Here is a 22,977-nt window from a genome sequence, read left to right as displayed (position 1 = left end):
TTCAGAAACCTCCTGGATTGCTTGTACCCTATTGCATTGCCCTGCCAGCAGATATCAGGATGGTTAAGCCCACTATTGGGACCAGTGTCTGCAAATGCAACGCTGCTTCCAGTTTTCAGAAGAAGGCCTCATATTCTACTTCTTGAGTAGGTGGTCTGTGGCAGACAATCACCACAACGTCACCCACATTGGTCATGCGCTAATCCTGACCCATCATCTCTCAACTGGCCTCTCAACTGTCCAAAAGCAGGGCTCCATGCATTCTAGCTGCTCTTTTGTAAAGGGCTTCTCCCTCTCCTCACCTTCCCAGCCTGTCCTTGCTAAAGAGCCTGTACCCATCCATTGTAGCACTCCAGCTGCCTGAGCTATCACACTGCATCTCTGTGATCCCAGTGAGATCACAGCCCTGCAATTGCATGTGGACTTCTAACTCCCCCCATTTTTTCCGCACACTGCATCCATTTGTGTACAAGCACTTCAGAGAGGCACCCATTTCTGCTGATTTCCCAGAAACGATAAAAGATATTCCCCCATAATGCTGTCCTGTAGGCACTTATTTTGTCCATACCCTTGAGGTGGGCCTCCAATATTGATTAGCATAAGCAAATGAAACACAGAGCAGTTCTTCTCAACCTCTGTTTTTCTTTGACGACTACTGCTCTTATTTCATACCTATTAAAGGATTTGGCTTTTCTCCTTTTCCAGTTAGATACACTGACCTAACAAAAATTATTAGACCTCTTCACAGACACTTTCAATCAAAGTACAGAAAATAACGTCTGTTCATGTATACACACAAATATTACTGAAACACCTTTTTTGGAGATGACATTTGGACACTTTATTGAAATGTTTTATTCCCTTTTGGATGGCAAGTGATCATCACTATTTACACCCATCATCTTCAAAACATTTTATGAAATAGAACGACTAGCATGGAATTTTATGTTCTTGATTCACCATTTTTCCAACCCTTTCCAGCAAAGACAGGAATCCCACTGAGTTTACAAGTAGCCCCATTATTTCCCTGTCAGTTTCTCACTGCTGGAGAATCACTGCTGCGTTGGAAAAAAGCCTTAATATCATTAATTACACAGCTGCTCAACCTGAGGCACTCCACAGAAAATAGGAGTGGACAAGCTGAATATACTAAGGCATGAATGACTACAAAGTGATTCAAATACACACAACCAACTCAGTAAAAAACAAAGGAAAACAATCACAAAAATTAAGTGGCAAAACGGTTTATGGTTGTTCCCTCAAATCTTAAGCCACATTGTGCTGGGCAGTAACTAGAATCAAGCTGAATCTGGAACTCTGCTTAACAGAAAAATTTTAAGTTGAATTTTTAACCAAGTTCCCTAAGAATGATGTTGCTACTTATATGTTGTTCTTTCCAGCTGAATGACTCTTGAACCTGTTAGCTGCATTCAAATGAATTTTATAGAAAGCAAGACATCTCAAAGATTAAAAACTTGAGGAATGTCACTGAAAATACCTGCTGGATAGGAAAAAGAGCCCCCAAACCAAGGCCTACTTTCAGAAAGCAGACAGTTTAATTACTCTCTTCTCTTTGGGAAGAGACACTTAGCCCATTAGCACAGATTTAAATCAAGCATGTGCTTTTCCTGCTCAGAGATGTCATAGGAAACAAGACGTCATTTAGGATGCTTCACTAGGAAAACTAGAAGAATTCCAGTTTGTGTGTGCTTACAAAGAGAAGTGGGAGAAGGAAGGACAGGAGGTGCGAAAGGACAACAGACACCTGCCCGTCATTACCCAGGCTTCATTAGCTCTAGCATAAAAACAGTTTGTTCTGTAAACTGCAAACTGAACAAAATCTCACATTTGGAACAAAATTCTGAGTATCAGCTTTAGGAAAAAAAAAAAAAAATCATCTCACTGGTCGCTTCCATTTTGACTTGATTTTTACATTAGTCAGCAACACCTGAAAATGGAAAATGTTACTGGATAGCATATTCTGGGGTATATATTTTATGTATTGTTATGAATATATCAAACACTGAAATAAGAATGTGGGGCTTTTTTAAAAGGTTTAATTGTTTTAAATATTGAAATGCAAGATCATTGATTAATGGTTGCTAGTTAGATATCAATCATTACTGAAAATTATTTTCCAATTAAGACTGTAGTTGGTTTAGTAGCAATCACTAATTGGTGTTCTAATTGGTGATTTGCTGTTTTATTTGTTAGAATGTACAAATACTTAAAATAGGATACAACAGACAAGGCAGCAGGCCCACATGACAGGCAGCTGGGGGAGCAGACAAGATGGCCAGCAGCCAAGAGCAAAGCAAAGCAGCTGGGCAGCCCACCAACCATTCCCACAGAATATTTCAATTCCATCAAATCATCATTTCTTAACAGAAGACTGTACATCAGTAAATTTTCAGCCCACTCTGTGAATATATATACTAGTGAGTTTAAGAGCCTTCAATTTCTAAAGGCAAAACAAACAAAGAAAAAAAATACAAACAAGCCAAATGATAGGACACTTCTTTCACTCTCCACCATCTCTTCTCTGCTCTTTCTGCACCGCTCTACTTAGCTCTTTCTTCATCTACTCCAGAGCTCAGCCTTCCTTCCCTCAGTAATCTCCCTTCTTCTTACCATTATATCACTGCCACTGTACCTTGTGTTACTTAATTCCTTCTGTCAACAGTTTAACTTCTGGAAAATTAACTCTGAAAAACTTCAAATGGAAACATCACAACTGTCCTGAATCAGGAACCTGAATGTTTTTAAATCCACTAGTCTCTCCTCAGTTCTCACTATTACCTTTATCTTACAAGGAAAGGTTCTAAAGAAACCTCTCAAAGTTGGTAGTTTTAAAATCTTTTCCTCTGGGGCAGTCCTAAACTCCGTTGCTTATGCAGTTAGCTGGTAGCCTGAAGGAGGAGGGCAGAGAGGACAGAAGAAGGGGGCTAATTAACCAACACCATAGTATGGGGATTTTCTCCTCCTCTGTTAATTTGACATCCTTTTGCAAGACTCTAGGGAGCTCTTATTTAAAGATACCTTGCTAAGTTGAGTTCTACAAATTAGTTTTACATTATAGTTGCTGCTTCTTGGTGTGAGCAGATACCCCCTTACTCCTGAGCTAAAAGTTAGCAGAATCCCTTTCTAACCCATGTACACAGTATGTGTTGATTCACCCTCCCTCCTGTCTATCTCCTCTGCAAACAGTTCTTGGATATGCTTTTATCATCTATCTGAAATTTCATTCTGGTGTTCTAAGTTTGAGAGGAGGATGACTAGATTCTAGCAAAATGTCAAGTTGAACTATACTTATCTTTTATATAAGACCATGCTTTCCAGTATAGGCTTCTATATTGCTCTTTATTAAACTAAATAGTTTGGGCTTCTAACTTTTTCTTCATACTCTCTACTTTCTCTGATACCCAGGTCAGTTTCCTGAACACCATCAGGTATGTATACAGAAGATGGTGGACACAAATAGTTTCAAATACTTCCATTTAAAAAAACCTCATCATACCATATGAAATTCCAGCTGCTATCTTAATTATCCATAATCTTTTTTTGTACTTCTAAATTTCTACCATTCAACATACAAAATTTATCTTCTATTTTAGAATATCAATAATTCACTTTTACTTCCAATTATTAAAATCATTAAAAATGTTTAAAACCAGCCTCACATTTACAAGTCTTCCATATGACACTGTCTAATGTACAGCAATTTAGATTTATTTTCCTAGACCAAAGATGTGTGGTTCCCCCCCCCCCCCCCAACACAATTAACAAGCATTTTCTATCACTTCAGAGAACATTAAGGACTGCTTAAACTTACATCCCGTATGCTACTTGCCATCTTTTCTGAACAAGCGATTCTTCTCCAGTGTAATCTGAATCTCTCTACCTTCTTATTTAAAGTAACATTTTCAAAAAAAGACTTTACAGCTTTCTTACACATTGTCTTAAGGTCCAGTTATCTATTACAATGGAATTTCCACAAACAGGACCATTCTTTAATTGCAGGTATCAAAAATGAAGTAAATTACACCCACAGAAAGACAAAGATAGTTCTAAGGCATGAAGACAACGATGTGGGCAGCTTCACAAGCCTGTGATCATGGCCTTGCGGTCACCGAGCAGGTCGCGCAATGGGCAGGAATAAATAACCTGCCTTGAAATTATCAATACTCTCTACAGTACTTTGCTTAACCAACGAAGATACCTGACTCTCAAATGTACAGGAGAACGAATAGTAACATGGGAAGATTATGTGAATTAATAAAGGGTACTTAAGTACTGGTCTGCTAGGAAGAACTGCCAAAATAAAAAAAATTTACTCCTTGGGAGACAGACATAGCCTTTGAAGGCCTGCTCTGACAGACAGGGAATATGACAGGCGGGGAACCTAAAAAGGTCTCTTCACGATCAATGTCAGGGAAAAGGAAAGAATATGAACTCATTTTCTGGAAGGTCTAATTTGTGCTTGATGCCTTGCGGAAGCATTTAAGATAAGAAGTGTTGTGGAACACTTCCCTCTTTTTAACGTGCTTTCGACATCACTTTTGATCCTTTTCTTAAACACAAACACATCCGCTTTAGGACGAGCTTTAGGAAGTCCAGGTTATATTTAATTGTTTAATGTGGTAATTGAATATCTGATTCTGTATCAACTGGTAGATATATTCTACTTCTCAATTTCTCTTAAGATTTCACAGAATGATAGCTATGCCTCTCAATCATTTTTAAACCTGTTTAGTGCCTTCACTGTGTGACTGGCCTCCAATAAATACTTTTCAGGCCTAAAATTCAGATCCTCTTCAGTAAAACAAAAAGAGAATCCTCAGGCTAACAACTGTTTCAGCCCTCCCCAAACCCCTTAGAGAACTCTGCTATCTGTGCAATATGCATAGGGTGAAAGGAATAAAATAGAAAATCCTACTTTATTTACTTGCATTTAAATGAAGCGAGAGTTTCTATACCAAGAATTTTGAGCAACTTGGCTTTGAGATCTTTTGTGTAAGATTTTCTTAGGGCCACTCACCCTTCATTCTCTGTTTCTAAAAGCAAAGTCTACCAAAGTGATTCAGGAGAAGAGGTACGCTTCTGGATTTAGATCAGTTTGATAACCCAGACCAATGCTGTTCATCTCACACTTGACTGACACAGGACAGAGACAGGAAACTTTATTCCACTTATGACAAAGTAATCCTTTGTCGACATGGCAGATCACATTCTTCCCAATAATTACACAACTGTCGACCACTTTCTTTTTTACAGCCAGAACAGATGAGTTACCATGGAAAGGAGCAGTGCTTCAAGACGGTGCTCCAATACCTCAGTGATTCACTGTGTTCCAGCCAAATAACAAAGTCCTACTCCTGGTAGTTGCTCCCTGAACTTGAATCACCAAAATATGTCAAGACACACACAACATCTCCCAGTTTGTATGTACAGGCTGTAAGACTAAGAGTATATAACTAAAACTAGAACCTCAGGAAAAGGTAAAAATCAAGGTTTAGAGAGGTTAGTTAACAGGGAACATGGAAAGATGACACATGAATTTGGAATTACGTGTCTACGTAAAATACCAGAACTAGCAAAACCATTGAACACTTGCATTTAAAAAAATCCAGTGTATCAGCTGTGTTCCTTTAGAGCCATTTTTATTTTGTATTATTTTTCCAAGGCAGCACTTAATATTAATTCTCAGTTCAAAAGACTAATTGCCTTCCTGTGGCATCACTTACCTGGGTTTGTCTTGAACTCAGAAGTGACATTCAGCATGTTTGCTTCAGGCTTCTCTTTACTCAAAGCCCAGGTCAGAAACATTCACTAGCATGGAGTACCTACATGTCCTCTTTCTATAAAAGCCAGTGTTACAGCCATCGTGATCGAGGAGAGACTCCCATGGAATTCGTCTGACACCAATGCACAGGGAAGAAAGTTTAGGAAAGAAAAAGGCTGACATTCCTCTGAAAGACATATTGTCTGAGTGAAGTGGAAGTGCCTACAAGACAAGCTTTTCTTCAGAACTTATTTACAAGTTTCAGACAGATAGAGGGCTCTGTTTGTCTAGATTTTGAGATCAGAAACAGAATTGAGACAGGGTTATAATGCTCCATTATGAACTAGATGGATGATTTCATTTACGTTATTATATTTTTATGGATTTCAGAGAGAGAGAGAGACAGAGAGAGAATAGGACAAAGTGTACTGAAATTCTTGTGTAGCTCCACAGAGTAATTCTGCTCTAGAAAACATCCAATGATTGCATTTAATCAGAAAATCATCCTTCCTCTCCAAAAGGTAAAGACTATGTCACTAAATGGAAACATAACTCTGAGCAGGTGATCCTGGAGCGAGGGGCAGGCTATTGTTGCTGTTGAAGTCACTGCTAAGAGTAACTTCATTCACTTTTCTATCATTATTTTAAGCCTTCCCCTCCCAGGAATACCCTCCCAACCTCCAATGATTTGTGGTTCAGAGGTTTCTAAAGCCAGACAAAACGTCTTCATATTTAATTGCTCTTAATGGATTTTTCTTCCCTGAATTTGTCCAGCTGCTTTTTGAAACCATTAAAACGTTGCAAGTCTGCAGCATTCTGCAAAACTGATGCTACTTTCTATACAACCAGTGACACGAAAACTTCTGGAAGATGCAGTAAGCACGAATTTCCTGCAGCAGTTGACAACAGAACAGAAAACACAGAAAATAGCACCATCAACACTAGTCTCGTCTAAAGAGATTCCCTCTTCTTTGTCACCACTATGGGTTTTCATCTATTAGAAACAGTCATTCGGAATGTTAATTAGTTTATCATCTTCTTTCCTTTCCAAAAACAAAGTTCAAGCTAACCGCATATGACTGAATCCCTCCTTTCTTTTTTCCATTTCTCCCCCACCCCCTTCCCGGGCCTTTACTGGATCCTGTTTGATCCATCTCCCCTTCTCCAGTATTTACCAGGATTAGAATCAGATTTTTCAGCTTACTTGTTTTGAGAAGAAGTTCACAAAGTTCTGATTACATCATTAAGACAGCTGGGAATGGATCTGTGTCTGATCCCAAGAATCAGAGTCTGAGGGGTAAATGCATGAAATGGATCCCAATCCTCTTTGAGATGAGAGAAAAACAATACCTGAAATACTTTTAGAAGACCCGTTAGACAGCATCAGTGTACTTATGATGTCTGGTAATACAGTTTTACTGCTGTTTTTCTGATGACCCTGAGAATTCAGAAAGAAGAGGCTAGAAAAATGCCTGCAATAAGAAAAACACTAAGTAAAAACCTAATCCAGAAAGAAAGACTGAATGAGGAAGCCAGCAAAAATAGCTATATTTGTTTTGGCTGGTAATACCAGATAAAATTTAACTGAGGAACTGTTTGGCCTTGCAGAACAAAGACTAGGCCAGGAAAGAAGAAAACAGGGTGAAAGATCCCTAACTGACTGTTATTTCTCCCATATCTGAGACATTGGATCTCTCATCAGTCCCACTGCTCTGGCAAATGAGATGAGAAAAATGACACAGCATGAGGAGTAGAAGTTACGAGTTCTGAGTTATCCTTCAGAAGTTGGGAGGGATAACTTGTACAAAACAAAATGATACAGCATAGTGACTTAGGAATTAGTGCCGAATAATTTGGATATAGCAGCCCAGAGAAGTGGCTGAGGGTGACAAGCTAATTATTTTCTGAATGCTGGTAAATCCCTATCTACTTACTACAAACTTGCAAACTGCATAGGAACAGATTATTAGCTACAGGTTTTCTAGGTAGCTGCAAGACCTTCTCAGCATACATTTAGAAATACTTTTGCTTGAAATTATCTAAACTCAAAGGTTTTGTTTGTTTGCTGTTAGTATGCTTTAGTATTTGAATCTCTGGTATTTTTCAGCATCTAGCCTTCCCTTCAAGGAGAGCACTCAGTGGTTTCGGCACCGATCTCACTTGATGCGCTCCACAAAGGCAAGCAGACACCAGAGATTACTTCTTGCTACGCCTTTATGCAAGTAAACAAGAGAAGCAGAGCTGATTTCTATTTCTCCTCTGAATACTCATCCTTGTAAGGGTGCTTCATAGAGCAGAGCACAATCATGCTCAAACATTACTCTAAAAACATTTTAAATGATTTGCCTTTTCTTCAAAGCATATGCTTATTAGCCTCACACAAGCTACTCGTAGGCTCTTTAAGAGACCCCAAGCTCTACGTCTCCCCATCCTCCCACCTCCTACCTTCTCCATCTATTTGTACTAGATCCACTCACACTTCAACCACTCCTCCCCCACCCACCCCCACCACGCAGAAAAGACTGAATCTGTATCCCTGGGAAAAGGAGGGAACGATGTAGCAGAACACTTTAATTAGGTATATGCTTGAAAGAGTATTTAAAAAACTAGAACTGAAATGTCAGTTCTGGAGAGAGCAGATTCAAGAACTTGAAATTTGCAAAATAAAACAATTCTTTTTTTCTAAAACTAAGCAAATATTTCATCTTTTAAAGAACGAACCTTAAAATGTACAAGATTAATTTCTGAAGAAAAGAAATGCCACTCATTAATGAGACACAGTATCTACTTATAGCTTATGATCAAACAGGAATCTACAAACTACAAAAATATGAAAAATAGGGTGGTGTATTTTGTTTTAACCTCTTCCATGCAATGGAAGAGCAATCATATGGAGTATGAAGTAATTGTACCATTACTGTGGTTTCTGCAAAACAACAGAATACTTTTGAAAAAGCAAGCATCACATGCATTGTCAATATAGTTGTTTATATTTAGAAAAAGAAACATTTGGTCATTCAATATTATCAACATTCAAATAATATTCTTGTCTACTGAAGAGGTGTCCTCTGTTCAAGTCAGAACTGTTCTACTCAACTAAATATGCCTCTCTCCGAACAATCTGAATTGATGAGTTTCTCCACTGCCACACTTCAGCATGTCTCATGTTTTAGCATCCTACATTCTCAGCACAGGGACTGAAGAAAAGAAGCATGCTATTATTCTAAGTACTAGTAGATGAAGGACGACAGTTTTTGATTCTGCACAAAGGAAACTTCTGCAATAGGAGAATTCAACATGCATAAAAAGCTTTTCTGAAGAGACTTTTCCATCAATACTGATGATACTTATGTTATTTCCACCCAGAGTATTTGGACTTCCAGACAAGAGATCATACATACAGGGGGACAAGAGCAGCATTCCTGCTGAATTTCCAGGACGAAACACCACCATTAGGTGTGTCTAGGGTGAGGGGGGAGTGTTTCCTCTGAGATTCTGTCTTGTCTTCTCCTTCTCCTGACCCTAGCAAAGTTTCTCCCCAAAAGCACATCCTTTCCTCTTTTGCCATTAACATCCTGAGTATATTACAGATTTGCCAGAGTTTTGAGTTCTTATAAATCCATTGATTAAAAGGGATGAGTGGCTTAATGAATGAATATACACTGAAAAAATTCAGAACTGCAGACATTGAAATAAAAACTTTTTTCTGATTTAGTGCAAATGCAGAATATTTCTAATCTAATAGCAACATACATGCTCCCTAAAAAGAGCTAATACTTGTTGTGATGCAAACAGGTACATGGTTTGTATGTGCAGAAGAGGATTCCTTTGTTTTGTATAATGACAGTTAATAGAAAGAGACATAAAAAAGAGGCAATTTATCAAATTTATCTGGAGGTCAAAGGCAACATGTCAAAATTTATTAGTTAAATTTGTCAGTCTCATTCTTTTTAAGGTTTTACACCTACTCTTGATTCCTTTCAAGGAGAGGGAATATGCCGTCCTGTCATAATTTCATTAGATGAATCATCTAATAAAAGAGTTAATTACTAGAACCTTGTACAATTTTACTGTACACAAAATTGGACATGCTGCATTATTTGTCTGCATTAATAGTAAAAAAACAGTATCTGCTTCTTTCTCTGTCATGGGACTACCCAACAATTCTCTGTGTTTTAGCTGCCAGGGGGACAGAGTTTTAGACACACACACACAGCCACTAGAATGCACAAAACCCAAAACTATAACTCTTAAGATTTACTACCCTTTAAGAAATATCTGGATAAATGTATCCTCTTTTCTAAACTAGGGATCAGTTGTGCTTTACTCTAATTAACAGCATGAAATACAACACATTTTCTCCTTGATCTTTCTAGGTGGCATTCATTTAACAACATTTTAGGAAAAAAAAAAAGTATAATTCTTTCAACTTCTCTGCTTTACTGATTTACAAGAAATAACATTTATTTTTAGCATCCAATATTAAAAGATCTTTTTCTGAAACCCAAAGACAGTTACTCATTTGCTCTATTTTTTTGTGCATTTTATAGATGACCAAGTGTTATTGGTAACACAACCATCATTACCTTCCCAGCATTCCAGAGTTTCTCTTTATTTATTAATAATTTTCTCTGAAATATTTCGAAAGCATACACATAATTCTTTTGCCCCTAAGAGGCAGACTTCCAGTTAGTCTTCATAAACACAGTTTGCATTAAAGAATCCTGATTTTTAACATCACTGAGTAATCACGCTAACTGATCACACCTATGGGATGCTGAAATAACCTCATTTACAGTGTTACCAAAGCTACCAAGTATTTTGATACAGAAGAGAGATTATATGGCACACAATTGATAAATTTAGCAGTCTTCAAATTTCTCTTAGGTCTTCTTCTTTCAACAACTTTTCTAGCTTTTCAAATATATTCTCACATGCAGTTTCTATCCATCCTGACATACTGAAGGGACAAGTTCATGATCTAAATGTATTAATAACCTTTAAAAATCTTTGGAGAAACAGATATTCCTAGCTATCGGCTTTGTTGTAGGGTTTTTACTGATTTTTCTTTAAAATGACCTTTGATGATGTTGTATCTGTTTCCCCCCACCCTTTTTGTTTTGCCAGTATATCTTAGGGTCAACGTGAAAAATTTTCGCCAACAGAATTACTCACTCTTACTCACTGCACCCCAAAAAAATAAATATTATGGAAAATATGTCCTCAGGTATTTTTCATCAGCTGTTCACTGAAAGACTTGGTGCAATTGCTAGATCCTTTGTTCCTGATTTCCTGTAAAACCCTTTCTTTTGTGACAGAAAATTGTTATCACCAGCTGCACTAACAGCTACACACATTAAAAATCTTCATTGTTTAATTAATAAAAGAGGAGTTTCTGCCATCTTAACTCACTCCTCCCTTTGCCATGGACTCCCCAACAAGTTCAGGACAGAAAGTTCATTTTTATCAGCTGAAGCCCCATTATTGTAATTTCTTCCACTCTAAACATACAAAATTTTTATTACCCGCTTATCTAGCTCCCCAAGTGTTCCTTAGTGCTTCACACTCTACCTTCTTCTGCCTTCCTCAAAACAGAAGACATCCTGGTCCTTTGATGGAGAATGATACTGTGCTCCTCACCTGAACAGTTACCGTCTTCCTTGGATTTTTTTTTTTTTAATTTTTTTTTTTTTTTTTTTTTAAATCTCTCCCACTGTGCCTGGTGAATTTATGACACAGAGGTTGCTGTTGGGGAGAAAGCTAGCAAAAGTCGCATTTCAGACCTCCCACAATCCACTCCTGTATTATTCTATATATACACCTTCCTCCCTTCTCCCCATATGCTCTTAGCCTTAAAGTATGTTTTTACTTCTCTCATTTTCTTTACATTCAAATTCTCAGCAGGGCTACCATTTTCCTTCCCCCACTCCCTGTGATTTTTCCTCTAGCCACACTTTCCTCTTCCTCATATTATTTGTTTAGCCTCACTCGGTCTTACACTTCTCAGCCCTCTCCCTCTCCTTTTCTTATTTTCTTTTTCTGGACATAATAGCTTGCCATCCTATATTATCATGCTGTATCAGGCTCAGACTGTATTTCCAGATTGCTTTCCACAACACAGTCTCCTGAAAATGCTTACCCCATTAAATCCCATAAAAATGCTTTTTATCTCCATTACGATGACCTACTGTCTTCAGTATTTAAAAATTAGGACATTCCTTTCAAACTTATCTCTATTTTGTATTTGCTCTTCCATAACACATAATACTACCATGCCTCTCTCTCCTTCTTAGTCTACAGTAGGTCTTGAAACAGTTATATTTCATACCTTCTCAGAACATGAACAGAATGTCTTCGGCAGAATCCTTCTAGTGAAAGGACTGCAAACGAAAAACTGCTGCTTTAGTCAAAAGTGAGGGGTGGTATAGAATCCCATGTGCTGCGCTGATGGCTACTATATTTTCAGACAGAAGTAAAGAGCACACGGAAGGTATTAATAACATCTCCCTTCTCAACGCCTTCCAGAGCCGCTGAATCTTTATTCCATTTTTGTTTTTATTTTTCACTTTCTGGTTCTCCATTATCTCTGAAATTTCTGTTTATTCCATTCCTACCCTACCATTTTGATTTTATTTCACAAATATATTCTGAATTGCAGGTTTTCACCTTACCCATCTTTAGGTCACCTACTGCATCTCCCAGTTCCTTCTGTGATGCCCTTAATCTCAGCAAATTTCACTAAAGCATAGCATCTTTATGGTTGGAAAAGACCCTTAAGATGATCAAGTCCAGCCGTTAACCTGGCACTGCGAAGTCCACCACTAAACCATGTCCCTAAGCACCACAATTTCACCTTCATTAAGGATTTTTGAAACTTGCTTTCCTGATCAAGCCTTCTTCTAAATGCTTCTCTGATTAAGTCTCCTCTGATCAAAGGGACTGCTTCTGTCTTTCTGCTTTTCCTGTATATGCCCTGTGTTGCTACGTGGCAATTTATATTAAAGGCTTTTTGTGTAATTTTAAAACTTTGTTCTCCGAGGACTCTTATGGGGAAATCTGTCTCCTTATATGGGATATTCATTCTCTTAAAAAAGTTCCAAAAAACTAAGGGCTAGAATAAAAAGTAGCTTTCACAAGTCATCCTACTGCTTTCTCGAACTATTTTTTTTAGGAAGGTGTCTGCTCCAGGAATTTCTACTGATCCTATACCACTGTAGTGTTTCAATTAAACTAAGCATTTATATCTAATTAAAAAAATAATGGAAGTTTTGATGAATTCTGTCTAAAAACACTACTTGGTATTTTGAGGTTACTGCAGAAAATAAAACAGTTGTGAGTCAATGAAGTGGAAAATTGCTGTCTTATAACAGATCCTCTAAGGTGCAAAATGTTCTCTTATTTGCTGTTATCAGTATGTCTAGTAATTGCTTTTTGTCCAACTATTTAAAAAGGGGGAAATAGACTTACAGTCTGAAGAAAAAGAGACAGTAAAACATACAAAATTAAAGCATTAAGGTTTTTTAATTGTTTTCCTATTTTATAGCATTAAGAAAACATACCAAGAAAGGCACTTGGCCTATCAAAACAGAAAAGCTAGAGAGATTAAAAGAAGCTGCATAAAAATACTAAAAGCAGCAGCAGGTCATATTTAAAAACAAACACTCATGGTCTTTCGTTACTTTAGTTCTTTGGAAAAAAATAGCCTTGCTACTAATTAATAGTGTTTTAGTCATAAGGTTGAGAATGCTCCTAGTAACATTTCTATATAGGTTTAATTATAAAAAAGCATTGTAAAAAATTACCCGGTACTAAATTATGCTTTAGGTCTACATAACAAGGAACATTATAAAATCACTTTCTGTAACAAACTAACAACTCGGCATAGACTAAGATCACATCCTTCTTCCGTGACTAGCACACACATACACAGTTGCATTTTCCTGAGCTTTCTAAAGAGAACTTCAGTTTTTTTAATACCTCTGCATGGTTTTGGACTATCCTCAGTTTTATAAAGACTATTGAGAAAAGTGAGAGGAAATTCTGTTATTTGTAAACATATGGCTAAAATTAAATTTCTAAGAATCATTTATTTTAAGAGACAAATATGAAGAAGATCCGAGGTAAACGTTTGAATTAAGACAGTAGTTCTAATATCCAGTAAACACAGGCAGGGAGTACCAAATAGCTGTTTTCCAGAACTAGACTGATACCTTGCCTTGCTGCAAAACAACTATGGGATTTGTCCCCCTCCCTTTCAATTGTTTGTTTTTTTTTTTTTTTAAAAAAACTAGACCATTCAGTCTTCTACAGTATAGCCTTGCAACTGTAAATTGAGTTTGTACCATACTTGCACCCAGATATTCTTAAAATCCACTGGACCACAAAGGTAGGTCTTTGAAAATCTTCCTTGCAGTTTACTAAACTTCTTTGATGTTTTCACCCTGACCACATAAATGAAATCTTTATTAAAAACAAAAGGTGATTAGGACCATTTTCATAACAATGATAAAGAGTGCCTGACAGATTTACTTTTCTTCCAGGCAACTTTCCAGCCAAAGTCAACAGCTAACAAGAAGTCTATCTCTGAATTCATGTTGGAGGATGTAACTCACTAATTAAATGTTCCTCACACATTTCAAAGAACATTCAGATTTTCTGACTGATCCACTCCAAGTACTTCTCTATAAAGAGATACTACAGTCGAGTATAACTGAATAAACTGAGGTTTCTTTTCTCTTCAAGGCATCCTCCATCTACACTCTAGAACTAGGCACCCTAGTCCATGGTAAATAGTCGTCTTTGATACAGGAGTGACTCATTTTCACAGTAACTTCCATCACTTTAAGGTTCACTTAGGTGCATTTCTACATACTGTGCCCTGGCAATCCTCCAACTTATTCACATACAGATAGAAATGTTAAGTATCTGTGTACCCTCTGTTACTCCGATGAAACACAGCTTTTTATAAAAATCCTTGAACACAGACAGAATACTTCTCTTTGATGAACTAGCACACTCAGAATAACATACAATGGCAGTGCTGTCCTCATGCTCCTCATAACTTGTCCACAATCCCCTGGATTTAACTAAAACCCTGCCTAGAAGGCTACACATTCATTCCCCAATCACAGAGATGTCAATAATAGATGGCTCACGGAAACACTGCAGAAAATCAGCATATGGGAGCTCGCTGCTACCTAATATATACGTACCAAAAAGTTTTATTTATTCAAATTCTGTGTTGCGACAACTACAAGCACACAATTTTTAATTGATAATATGTGAACACTCACCTACCTGCAAAAGACCACAAATACATTTTAATCAAGATTATCGAACAACGTAAAGGCTGCAGTAGCAGTGCCATGCCAAAGCAGAGGAGATCTAATCAAAGTACCGGACAACCAGGCTCTTCTGTAAAACCCTCCCAAGAATCAGTCTAGTGAGCACTGAAACCTCTTGCAGCCCCACATCTGTGGAGGAAGGTTTCTAGGTCTCCCCTGCCCTGGGCAACCATGTCAGTGCAACAGGTCCAGATGTTTTACACTTACACATGCTCAATTCACTCATGTACTGCAATTTCTGTTAGGACAGCCCTACCTGAACCCAGATGCTATATAAAAGAGGTCAGTATTATCAACTGCATTATAATACAACCACATGAGATGACTGAAGTAACTTTTTCCAGGTGCCAGATATCTGCCATCATGTTTGGATGAAAATCAGGAATATCCTACTCCTTGCTGAGCTTCTAATCCTGCCTCCTCAGAATATGTCAAAACCGATAACCATGGCAGACACTTACACTTGATATCTTTATTTTCTCAGTAGCATCAAAATCTACAAACTGCAGTTCTAGATGTTGTCTCCCTCTCCTGAACTGCCCTTCCTATCCGTTCATCCCCCACAGTCCTCCTCACCTCCCCCAACATGTTGACACAGGGGAGTTTTAAAAAGAAATAAGAATGAAGTACATTGCACAGAAGGGAGATTTATTTTAGCATAGGCACATAAGAAGAAGAAGAAACATTGAGAAAACTACTTGAATGCAAGAACTCTATTAAGTTATCTCAGCTTTTATCCAAGTTGAGATATTTACTTAATAAGATTTCAAGTCAAATAATTTTTTAAAATGCAGAATTAAGGTACCACAGTGCCTGTGTACAACAAAAACTGCAGAAACTCAGTAATTTTGCAGGACATTTTATGTTGATCTGTGGGTGCCCAAAGACACTACTGCAAAAAGTGGTCTATTTAGGAATATGTGGCATAATGCAACCCAGCTCTCTCAGATCTATCCATACAGGTATTACTTCTTTGAAAGGAAGTAATCTCTCATCAGAATGGAGGGAGTATCGATCTGGTAAATGGCAAAATACAGCATCTTCCTAACCTTTCACCTTCACTTCTGTCACTATAACATATATTCAGAATTTATTTTCTAAAGCGCTTTTTCTTTCTCTTTTTGTCCCATAGGATCAACAAAATGCTCACTGTATTACCAATAAAACAACCCATGTACCAAATTCTGACAGAAAATCACCTGGTAAAAAATTCAGACCATCAGAAATATCTATTCAAAAAAATTAAAATGCTTTTCTTCATGAAAGGGAAAAAAAAAAGACGCATTGTAGAATGAATATTGTATAATGAACACTGCATGAAAATAATGCTCAATTACCAACCCCATGCAACAGTGAAAACCAAAAGTAGCAGAGACTAAGAATACTATATAAGAAGGCCAAACTATATCCAAAGCAAACTAAAATCTCTCACAATCCTTCTAGAAGTTTTCTATTTATAAAACAAAGAAGATAGAGGACACTTATTTCAACCACATAAACTTGCACTGCACAACAGTAAGTCATTTCAGATATGCTGCCTAAGTTTATAAGACTGTTCCTGTCTGGTTTCAAACCTGCCTTATATAATAACCTTCATGTGATTCAGCACTCTCCATCAATTTCTCAGTACTCTCACACAGCTCTCCTCACAGCTCATAAATATCTCCCTTTCTTCACACCCTTCTCTCTCTTCCTTTCTTTACCACCACAAATTCCAACAACTTAATTGATGACATCTAACCCTGTAAAAACTTAAAAAAAAAAAAAAAATCTTAAAAAAAGCCACAACAGTAGAACAAGGAAATGTGACTGCTTTTTTTTTTTTTTTGTCTTCTGTATCTCTCTGAAAAAAGTTAATTACAAAGTATAACAAAACAGCATATAAGGGTGACCAAAAATACACCACACACTATTCTTGACTAAATAGTTTCTTACATATACAAGGCATTAAGGACAACAAGAAACAAGAAATCCTCTCAGCTGAGGGGAGAGCGGGAAGACCTTTCTCTAGACCCAACCCAGGCAGCTTCCCACTGCCAACTCCAGACTAGCTTCATCATCCATTAATGAGATGAAATATGATTCACCTGTGATTTTTATCAGTTTCAGCAAAAAAGTTTTTAACCAAAAAATGTTTTTGGACTCTTTCAGGCTCTTTTTCCTGCACATAAAAACTAAGAAAATCTCTAAAATGATTATGGAAAAAAAACTCACTTTGGACAACACATTTATAAGGAAGCTTGTAATGAGATCAAATAGCACAGTAACCTTCCCAGGTGAGGCCAACTGAAGAAAAATTATTGGGGTTTGGGGTTTGTTTTTTGTTTTTGTTTTTTTTTTTGTTTGTTTGTTTGTTTTTTTCTTTGTAGAAGTCAATATGGTCTTTTGACAGCTCCAAACAATGCTCTCATGCTTGCAACTGGAATTGTTTGAGTAATCGCTGCATGGTAAAACTCTTGAGATATACACAAGAAACAGGTATGTTAGAATACCAGCACCTTGCAATACAAAAAGAAATTACTTTCAATAAAGTCAAGCACAGATCACACATTTTATTGGCATCCATGCTCTTGAAATGGAACTGCAAAACAACCAGAGTTTACATTTATTTTAATTGCAGATAATATTCTGAGCCACGCTGAAACACTCTACGCTTATGGAAATACATATAATCATTTACACTTCACCCTGAACTCTCTGAAAATGCAGGGAAAATAATTTACTAATCATCTATCACTTCTTCTAATAATGAGCCATTAGAACAAAGGCCAGAAAAAATAATTCAAGTCACAAACTATTCTGAAATGCTTAACATGGGAAAAGTACAAACAACAGAAACTATTACAGTGGATGTTTAATTAATTGATCGATTTCAACACTCATTTATAGCAATCTTTAACTCTCTGAGACCATGTAAGAAGTAAGAATAGATGAATGCTTTTATTTAACGTTGTAATTTTTAAACTACAGGGGTTATTTCTGAAATAAACACTGCAACTCCAAAATGGCTTGGTGCAAAAATGGCACTCATACAACTTCTACTGGAGCAGGGGCTTTACAAGACAATACGAACAATTTTCCTAGGATGCTCCGACCGGACCTTTCCTTCCACATGCCAGAAGACACTTAATTTCAGTTCACTCTTCTACCCTTATTTACCCTGCCTTTCTCCCTTTCCACGCCCCCAAACAGGAGAAGTTGCCACAGGATTTTTCAGAACGGACTTACAGTCCCTATAAAATGCAAAGAACACAGAAAATGTTGTTTCTCTAATACTGGTATATACACGGTATTGATGTCTTTCCAGAGTCAGCCCTCCCTATTCAAAATATGCGTCTACGCAGACGTTTAAGGAAAACAGCTGCTTAAGACCACACAAGTATCTACTGTGTCACATGCTTTCCTGCACCTCTGTCTCAATCATGAGCCTCAAATCATTTTGTGTGACAATACAACAATGCTAAATATTTTTTTACGACATCACTGTAAGAAATTTTTTAATTTTATTCATTTAAAGTCCTGATACCTCTACAAGGACTTACAGATAAGATAGCTACACTAACAGGGTTTTTTCCTGCCTTACATAAGAATGTTATCTAAAATACTGAAAGGGACTTGAAACTATTTGGCGTGTGTGGAAATAAAAAGCAACCTGAGAACATTTTTCCTAGTACAAGTCCAACGCCTGCGCAGCAGCTTTCAAGTGGTTATGATTCTCTCAATACTCATACGTATCCAAATATCTATGCTTACATAAGAAAAACTGAAGTAATAGATAATAAAAAAAAAATCTAAAATGTGTCAAGTTAATTGATCTGCCATTTCAACAAATGGTGTGAAGATTTATTTCCACTTAGATTTATAATAAATTGTACGTATAGGTGAACATTTTCATTAACACCCAATTAATACGCCAAAAAGTAATTGCAGGTAGATACACCAAACATATTGAAATTAATCTATTTTAGAAATTCAACCATTTACAACAATACATTTAAAAAAAGGCAGCATATACAGACCTTCCAGTAGTCAGATTGTAAACTGTAGTACCTCTGGTATGCAGATAATGCTGTAGGAAAGAAAAATGAATGTTGAATTTGTTTTGTTGCATTTTCTTTTAAGAAAAAGACAGAAAACCTTAAGAGTCAGAATACACAACATTAAAATGATAAATGGTTTAATAAAAGCAACACTGCCACAATAAGTACACTGTTGTGGGTAATGCATTCCTTAAGATTATAATTTTGTTTTATGAAATGTCAACCCAAAAGTATATTTATTATTAATCTTACAAATGTAAATCAAGAAATATTTTAAAGAAAACCTATAACAAAGGAAATAATTTGAAATTTTGGGATTTTCATCCTGGACAAAGCTGTTGTAAGATTTAAAAATTTAATCATGTAGCTCATTTACCATGCTCCCTGATGTCCTGTAATTTCTAAAGAACTGGTGCGGAGGGACATACAAAGAGAAATCAATTTCACATGCCCTTTCATTCAGTAACTAGAGAAACAAAAGCAAGCGAAAAAAAGCTTACATTTTGTTCAACATCTAAGACCAAGACTAACCTGGGAAGCAGCACTAAGAACAGCTCTGTTCAGTAGAATGTTAGCTCTACTTAGCAATGAATTTCTCAAATCACCATTCCTGCATCCCTCTTCCCCACTAAAAATTCTGGTTGATTCATCTTGCCCTTCGGCTAACAGGCTACATCAGACTAGAACAGAAACAGGGCTTTACATTCTTAGAAGAAGATTGCACTAGACACCATCCAAAAATGAAGAATTTTGAATAATGATTCACTGCAGTAACACCAAGATTTTGATTTTTCAAGTGTTTGCTTCTTAAGATTTAAGAATGGTTTCTACACAGTATGTATCTTCCAAATAACAGAAGAAGACAACCTCTGCTGTGAAAAACTAAAAACACTAAACAGATTAAATGGTAAGAACAATATGCACTTTATGTGCAGGTTCATTTCCTGCAAGTACCATGGATAAACAATATCCCTAATTTTTATCACCCTTCAATGCCTGTCTCGCATATTCATTTTCATAACTTAACAAAAGTCCTTAAGTTTAAGCAAAATAAGAACAACATATACATAATGACAATGCACACAGAGCTTTCTCTTAAGAATATACCTTTGCACTCATCTGTCTATGGAGACTCACAACCTTGTATTTTTAAATGCCTAACTGATACATGCTGAATCGTGCCCATAAGGTGCCCCTCACCACTGGAATTGCTTGTGGAGCCAGCTTCTAATTTTGGTGCTCTAAACTGTGATTTATTTAGATGCTCAGAGTAGGAAAAAAACTAGGAGAACACTCATCATCCTTACACTATCAACATGCAATATGTGTAAATGTTTACATGCAACTTAGATGAATAAAATCACTTCAAAATCTAGTCAATCAGGCTAAGTCTTTCACAACTTAAGAATACAATTCCTCCCCCACTCCCCCCAAAAAATTTGGTACAAACTGAAGGATATGACTGCAGTCTTAACAATCTAAGTTTAAGAATGTTAAGACTAAGCATATTTCAGTCACATTCTGTAATTATGTCATAAAGGATGTTCACAATCACACAAAATAACCTCCTACCCCAAATACTCCTTCTAGATTCACCTTCTCCCAGCTATCATTAATGACTTTTCTACGGAAAGGCATAATTAGCTTTTGAACATGGGAATGACTTTACTTTCCCAAATAGGAAAACACACACGTACTCTGACACAGTTTTATAATGCACTACACTTACATAAAAGGAATTTTTTTCTTACTCAAGCAGTACCTATCCCAATTTTAAAGGTTAAAGTATATTTCAAATACTTAAGCAAACAGCACCATATTATGCAAGATTTAGGAAACTGAAAACTTCTTGTAATCTATTGTGTTTTTTTATAAAGTAACTATTGCAGTAAATTATACAGGGGATATGAATAAAATAAAAAGATGACAAGAACATTAAATACAATGCCAAGGATTTATACTGGAAAAATAAAAGGGAGAACTTTTTCAGTGTAGCTGTTAAAAAATATGGGACTACCCACATGAGCATATCCATTAAACAAGAGAACTGAAATACATGTTTCCCTATAGCAGCTAAGGTACTGCTAATAAGTTTATAAAATGTCAACAGTTTAAAAAAATACAAAAATAGAGAAGCAACAGAAGACCTAAAAAGGAAAGAAAAGAAAAAAAGGGGGGGGGGAAGCCTTACTGCTGTTCAGTGACCAAAACATTCCTTATTCAAGCACAGCAAAAAGGTGCACAGCTCAAGCCTTTCTTCTTGCTCCTAACCCTAGCTAGTCAGAGCACGTGCAGCCCTGTTCCCCAGCCAAACACAGACAATGGAACAGAGAGGAGTAGCACTGAAAAAGGGGAGAGAAGACATCTGAAGGTACTCACTCATTCAGACCCGATAAAGCTCCGTGTCAGGGGAGGAGGAGAACTGGGAGGCACAGCAAACTAGGCTCCACTAATGTCACTGCTCGTAAAGAATCTTGCCCAGAGAAATTCTAGCACCTCCATTTAACATGGGGAAAAGTTCTTATATTAAAGAAATGAGTCTTTGGTCCAGGATATTCTACCAGTTTTCCTTACAGTGCTGACGTCTGCAAATTATTTTCTTTTCTAACTCTTCCATTCTTCAATAAAGTTCAGTAACTTCCCATAGTACAGTTGAAATGACTGCTTTAATGTGCTGGGCTCATGTTACAATTAAAAACAAGTACATGGAAAGCATGGACTGCTGAAGCATATTTCATGTTTACATGATAAGAAGATATGGCCTTCATTTTAAGGAAGGTCACATTATTCTTCCAGAGGAACAAAGACGACATTACAGTCCTCCTCTTACATGTGTGAACTGCCCAATCCTACTTCTGGGTTCGGCAACCTCTTCTAGGGATCCAGCCTTTCCTTCTAGGGTAACAGTATTCTGCTTCTACTTCTTGAAGATGAAATGCTAAAATTCTCAGTGTTGTGCTGAAAACGCGTAACAATGAATCATGGAGGGATCCCTTATACAGGAGCTAAATGTCCCTTTCCTCCTCATGAAAGTTAGACAACTAGAAACTGTTACTGATCACAATTTCAGTATTTAACAAGCGCTCACCTTACAGTTAGTTAGTTACCTACGAAAGTTTATTTCAGCCCCCTTTACATCTAGGCTAAACATCTGCTCCACAGGCACTCAAGCTCTGCTGAAAAGGACTGAAGGAACAAGCAGTAAAACAGAAAAAAGGTATTCAAGAGAGAATTTTTTTTGTCAGAGCCCACACAAAACACCCCTAATCAAGCCTATCCCGAAGATTATTCTTGCATATAAGAAGAGCCTAGAAATCAAGTTATGAAACCAAGATTTTTGAAAAACTAAAACAACCTACTAGTTTTAAAGCAGTAGAACATGAACCATAAATCTGAACCCTACCATACTTTCTACTCCCTGAGTGAGTCAACAGTGAGCAGACATTTAGCCTGTGTTCTATGTTGTAGAAATAGAGTATCTTACTTAAAAAGTGCATTATGGAACTACAAGCAACTTCTCCCTTAAATTAAAGAAATGAGTGCAAACCCCTCAAATTACAAACTTTATTCTAGATTAAGAAGGAAAAAGAGAAAGTGAATCTGCTGAGCAACAAAAATTTTAGTCCCTATCTGAAACATAGGCTATGCTTCATCACTGCTATGATTCCATTTATAGGATAACATTCTCTGGTTTATTAAAAAGTGAAAAGGAAGTCACTTGTGTCATGCAACACACTAAACAAGCACTAAAAAAACCCCAAACCCCGAACAAAAAAAACAACACTAAAGGCTGCCATGTCATTTGCACCTT

The 22,977-nt window shown here is 36.9% G+C and overlaps 1 protein-coding gene across 14 annotated transcripts in view; it reads right to left on the bottom strand.

Annotated features, from left to right (window-relative positions):
* KDM6A (lysine demethylase 6A) overlaps window positions 1-22,977 on the bottom strand; it is a 159,968-nt gene that overhangs the window by 91,561 nt on the left and 45,430 nt on the right. For all 14 annotated transcript variants that reach the window (XR_014230310.1, XM_082331346.1, XM_082331347.1 and 11 more), the window contains exon 4: window positions 19,146-19,195. Coding sequence is in view for 13 of the 14 variants with exons in the window: in XM_082331346.1 (XP_082187472.1) it covers window positions 19,146-19,195 (50 nt within the window). In the remaining variant the exon portion in view is untranslated. The remainder of the gene's footprint in view (window positions 1-19,145; window positions 19,196-22,977) is intronic.

This window comes from Platalea leucorodia, assembly GCF_965183815.1.
Source record: "Platalea leucorodia genome assembly, chromosome: 2".
Taxonomy (NCBI): domain Eukaryota; kingdom Metazoa; phylum Chordata; class Aves; order Pelecaniformes; family Threskiornithidae; genus Platalea; species Platalea leucorodia.
This window is presented reverse-complemented; position numbering and strand designations above follow the sequence as displayed.